This window comes from Diachasma alloeum, unplaced genomic scaffold (assembly GCF_001412515.2).
Source record: "Diachasma alloeum isolate Michigan unplaced genomic scaffold, Dall2.0 Dall_scaffold_00343, whole genome shotgun sequence".
NCBI lineage: Eukaryota > Metazoa > Arthropoda > Insecta > Hymenoptera > Braconidae > Diachasma > Diachasma alloeum.
The window spans coordinates 495213-501008 of NW_021680482.1; the positions used below are offsets into that span (position 1 = coordinate 495213).

General features: G+C 39.7%; 1 protein-coding gene across 1 annotated transcript in view; it reads left to right on the plus strand.

Moving 5' to 3' along the window:
- Positions 1 to 744: 744 nt before the first annotated feature.
- The window catches only part of LOC107040779, a 25800-nt gene continuing 20748 nt past the window's right edge, over positions 745 to 5796 (plus strand). The window contains exon 1 of the mRNA XM_015261007.1: positions 745 to 1128. Coding sequence (XP_015116493.1) covers positions 1065 to 1128 — 64 coding nt within the window. The 5' untranslated portion in view covers positions 745 to 1064. The remainder of the gene's footprint in view (positions 1129 to 5796) is intronic.

A 5796-nucleotide genomic window follows, 5' to 3' on the forward strand; every position in this document is an offset into this window, starting at 1 on the left:
TTTGGACTTAAAATGTGTGAAATATCATCAACATTATCGAAGTATACAAAACGGGCTCTCTTCCTGCGGATGTCGACAATCCCTGAATTTTCAATTCCGAAGTTGTTTGAAATTTCATTAGAATTTCGTTCCACAAAAATTCCAAAACAGTGTCCCGGAAATATTATCGGGAAACGCTCACCACCTCACGACAAAACTGGCTTAAAAAAATAGGTGCGCCAGTTAGGGGTTGAGCAGTAATTACACCCCCAAAAATTACACCCCAGAACATCCGTCCTCGCCCATTCCCCCCTACTCCGACTTTTAATTAATTCATAAAATTGAACGCTCCCAGCATTAGGCGTAACGAGAGTGGGCATAATGACGACGGCGCCAGTTTGAAATGAAGAGGTGAGGGGTGGTGTGCCGCGCTAGAAACGAGCACGTCAGACAGAGTGAGAGGGAAAAACTGAAGAAAAAAATAAAGAACAGAGCGCGTAGAAATACCGTGGACCAGGGGGGGTAACGAAAGAAAGAGCAGGAGACGAACCTGTTCTGTTCTGCTCCTCACGCCGCGGCTTTTGCCGATCGGATCGCGTATATGGCATCGAAACAGCGGTGGCGGGGGGGGGGAGGGGGGGATTAGCAACCGCAGATATACGGTGGCGTGAGCGCACTGCGCCTGCGCACAAGCTACAATCCCTTCAAAGCTGTCTGCCGCCAAAAACCGTACAAACTGTGAGAATCTGTCTTCAGTCGCGCACAGCCGGTTGTCCATTGAGCAACGTGATACACTTGCTGGCCCATTACCAGATTATTTTCATGAGCAGGCAGGACATCGCAAGTCAATCCGCCGGCTTTCACGAAAATTGAACAATTTTTTTATTTATTTTTCCGTTAATTACTCCGTTTTTTTTCGCTATCGCCCCAGGGAATTTTGTGAATATTTGAATTGAAAGTTATCTTGAGACATCAGTGATAGTTTTGAGACTTTTTCCGAGAGAAGTGAGTGGCAGATCTGAGGCGTCCAGCCAGTGAACCCAGCAGTTCAATTATCTTTTAGTAGATTAGTATTAATTAAGAAAATGAGAAACACAGCGGAGAAACAACTGTCCTGGTTCACCCTGCTACTGACGGCATTCTACTCCTGTGAGTATATAATATAATGCACTATATATCGTACAACTCGTATCAGATTTATTCCAGTCCACGGTGAATTTCCCCCCCCCCCCTTTTTCACTGCTCTCCATTCAGAAAAGTTTGGACGGTGAAAACTTCCCTTTCAAGACAATCTCAAGAGTTTGATAATGAAACTCGGGTTGCGTCACAAATTATTATGGAATATCTGACGAACTCGCTGGCGAATTTGTGCTCCAGGTGTCGGATGTTTCCGTATAAAAACAGAAGACGAGATTACTATCGGTTTAATTTGATTGAAATCGAGTTATTGATTTTGGATTATATGACAGGGGCTAACAATTTTTCATCAAATTCGGATTTAATTTGCTTTCGTCGAGCATTCGGTGTAAGTGGAGGAGTAACAACACTCGCAGTTCATCTATTATTAAATCGTTATTCAACTGCCATCACTGGGCGGCTAATTGTTTTGTTTACTAACAGTGTTTATCCTAGGAAAACTGCGTCTAATTCATCTCAGACGGAATAACTTTTGCGATTGCGAGAGTGATGACTAATATAAACCGTCTGGCTTGTTTACAGAAAAACTAAGTCTCAACAGCGTGATTATGACGTCTGTAGTTGTCGGTGATTTGATTGGAAGAATCTCTTGATTGAGGCATTCTCGGGAGACGGGAGCTATCTTATCGGAAAATGACTGGAGGATTCGCGTAAAAATTGGGGGATAAGTGGGAATTGGCACGTGCTGTCGGTGTACACTGTTAGAAATTTTTTGAAACTTCAGGGAAGATAGTAGAGTAAAGCTCATGAGAGTGACATTGAATCGGATTTAGGGAAAAATGGTTATGAATTTTCAAGTTTTAAGTAGTATCCACGGAAATTCAGGAGTTTTCAGTGGGAGTGAGATGGAAATTTCACAAGTTCATTGAATTTTCAGTGGAACTTGAATATTCGGAAACAAAATGACATGAATTTTCAATTTTTCCCTGAATTTTCACCGAATAATTGAACTGAAAAATCAAGTGTTTTATTGATTTCCAGATCATTTGGACAGTAAATCAATGGAATATTTGATTTTTCAAAAATTTCCGGAATTTAGCACGGAAAATTCAGATGAAAATTTTTAACAGTATAGTGTGAACGTGACGATTTTTCCGGGTGCGTTAGACATTCGGTGTTGTTAATTACTGCCGCCCACACCTGCGAGAGATAACAATCGCATTATCTGGAGCGGTATGTCGTTCTTTGAAGATAAAATCGGATGCTTTTGTTGAGATGGAAATGGTCGAGTTATTTTTAACTGCGGTAATGTTGGGAATTGAATGCCGCATCAGTCAAGGATTCTAAATTTTGGTGTAAATTACGCGAAGGAATTTTGGAAAAGAGGAATAAAAGTTGGTGAACGATTGAATTAATGAGCAGACGAGAGTGTATTACTTGAGATTATGCGAAATCGGGTTAAAATTGATGGTATAATCGGGAGTTGACACGTTCTTAATTATTGTGACCCACAACCGCAGGATACAGTCTCATTATCTGAGGCGTTATATAATTCTTTGAAGATAAGAGAATAATTTTGATGGTATGGGAGTAGTCGAGTTATTTTTAACCGGGGTGATGCGGGGAATTAAATGTCCTGAGAATCTGTGAAGTCTTCGAAATTTTATTTATTAAGAAGACTAAAGGTTGGTAATCGATTGAATTAATGAGTAGGCTTGAAATTATTATTTGGCGATTATAAGAAATGGTGGTAAAATTGGGGGAATAATAGACAATTGACCTCATTATCTGAGGTATTATATAATTCTTTGAAGAGAAAATAGAGGAGTTTTGTTAATATGGGAATACTCGAGTTATTTGGGGGAATTAATTGTCCCATCTGTCAAGTACTGTAAATTTTAAGCAAAATGAGGCGAACTAGTCTTTGGAACAAAAGACTGAATTAATGAGTAGAATTGAATTTATTGCTCGACGATTATAGGAAATTGGGGAAATAATAGACAATTGACACGTATTACCAATACGATGAGAAGATTTTCCCGGGTATTTTAGATATTCAGTTTTGATAATTATTGTGACCCACAGCCGCGAGAGATAGTCTCATTACCTCAGGCGTTATATAATTCTTTGGAGATGAAATAGAATAATTTTGTTAATGTGGGACTAGTTGTGGTATTTTCAACTGGGTTAATGTGGGAAATTAAACCCATCTGATGTTCGATCTGTCAACTATTCTAAATTTTCATCAAAATTATGTGGAGTAATCTTTGGAAAAGAAGACTAAAAGTTGTTGAAAACTTGAATTAATAAGTAGACTTGAATCTATTACTCGACGATTATAGGGAATCGTGTCAAAATCGGGAGAATTGACACGTATTAACAAAACGATCGAAACGTTCCGATTTTCCGGGATATTTTAGATATTCGGTGTTGTCAATTACTGTGGCCCACAGCTGCGGGAGATAACAGTATCATTATTCGAAGCGGTGGATTGTTCTTTGAGGAGAATATTGAATAAATTTGTCATTATGCGCATATTCGAGTCATTTTTAACTGGGGAAATGTGAGCAATTAAACGATTCATTAGTCAAGTATTCCAAATTTTGATTAAAATTACGTGAAGTAATCTCCGGAAAAGAAGCCCAAAAGTTGCTGAACGATTGAATTAATGAGTAGAAGCGAATTTATTACTCGACAAATACAGATAATCGTGTCAAAATCGGGAGAATAATTGCGAATCGACACGTATTATCAATGCGATGGGAACGTTTCGATTTTCCCGGGTATTTTAAATATTCGGTATTGCTAATTACGGTGGCCCACAGCTGCGGGAGATAACAGTATCATCATGTGAAGCGGTATATTGTTCTTTGAAGATGATATTGCATAATTTTGTTATTATGGGAATATTGGAGTTATTTTTAGCTGAAGCAATAGAGGGGGGCGGGGGGAATTGAATACCCCATCTCTCAAGGAATTTAAATGTCAATTGAAATGGCTTGAAGTAGTTTTTGAAAATTCCTTCAAAATAATGAAATAAATTTCAATTTATTACAAAATGCGAGCAAAATGACTAGAGGAAATCAATACGACGTGAACGTCTCGATTTTCCCGGATATTCCACATGATTCGGTTTTGTTAATTACTATAACACAGCTGCGAGAGATAGCAGTACCATTATCTGAACTGTTACCTAACTTGCAGATAAAATTAAATGATTCCGTTATTACGATAATAGTATAGTTATTTTTAACAGATGGAATGCGAAAAATGAACTGCTCCATCTGCCGAGTTCTCTCTGTTTTAATCGAAATCTATTCCTCCGTTTCGCGACGTCAATGCAGATTTTCGAACAGTATTTCGGCTCATGAAACTCAAACAACGATTGACTTGATGAATCAATTTGAGTTTATCACAGGATGACTAGAGAAAATGGTGCAAAAAACGACGGAATAACCGAGAATTGACGCGCGTTATCGATGCGATCTGACCGTTTCAATTCTACCCGTCGAATATTCGACGTTATCAATCAACTGGATCATCTGATGCGTTACATAATTCATTGGAGATCAATTTAAATAACTTCGCTGTCACGGGAACAGTCGATTCACTTTCAGCAGACGAAATCCGAAAAATTAAAGGCCCCATTCGTCGATTCATTCTCCTAAATTTCAGTCGCAGAGATTATTTTCAAACACGTCAGTTATGTTTGTTCCGCTTCGAAAAAATCAAAACAGCTGGCCAAGCGTTGTTAAACGATCAACTTAATGAATAAACTTGAATTTATCGCAGTATGAATGTTTTATGCTTCATGAGTTATCAATAATTCATGAGAAACAATTATTCACATTATAAAATAAACATGCTAAATACGAGGTTAAAATATTTCTCGAATGATCGTTGAAGACAGTTTAGAGCACTTCAACACTTGTCGTTTGGGCTTGAAATAGCGCGTGTATATCACACCAACGGAGACCACCAGCCACCACGTGGGCTCGGCTTTTCCGTTACATCGTACGAGATGACGTAGTGAGCGCTCATTGGCGGAATAGATGGGCGTGCATCGCCCGTCTCCCCTCACTTGCGCATTCTTGATGACTGTTCTTCTCTCTCTCTCTCTCTCTCTCTCTCTCTCTCTCTCTCTCTCTTTCTGATGAATGCGAGAGTACTCGCGGCGGAGTGAGAGGGCCTGAGACTCGATTTCTACCAACACTCTTACGCCATTCTGTGGGGAGCAGACTTACACTTGTTCCCGATGCGAGACTGCAGACGCGTCCCTCACACAATTCCCCTTTTTGCGGTTTTTTTTATCAGCTACAACTCACTATCATGCGATGACATTGACGGCAAACGTGTCAATGCACCCGCTGCAAGGAAAACTCGGTTTTTAGTACCAATTTCCGGGAATAAAATGCTCCCATCCTGGGAGGAAAGTTGCCATTTCTTATCCTACCTCGAGGGTTGACGTCTTTGGAGGACCATAAATATTCATTTCGCGGTTTGTAGGAGTGGGGGGGATTCCTTTTAGTTCGAATGGCTTTGAATCCACTGTGGGTTTTTTTTCTCTTGAGGTGAGAGCGCGTTGTGTTTTTAGCGTGACGTGGAAAGGTGGAAGCAGGGGTCGACGGTAGTATTAGTTTTGGGGGATATTAAGGGGTATTCCTGGGAAATATGTTTTTC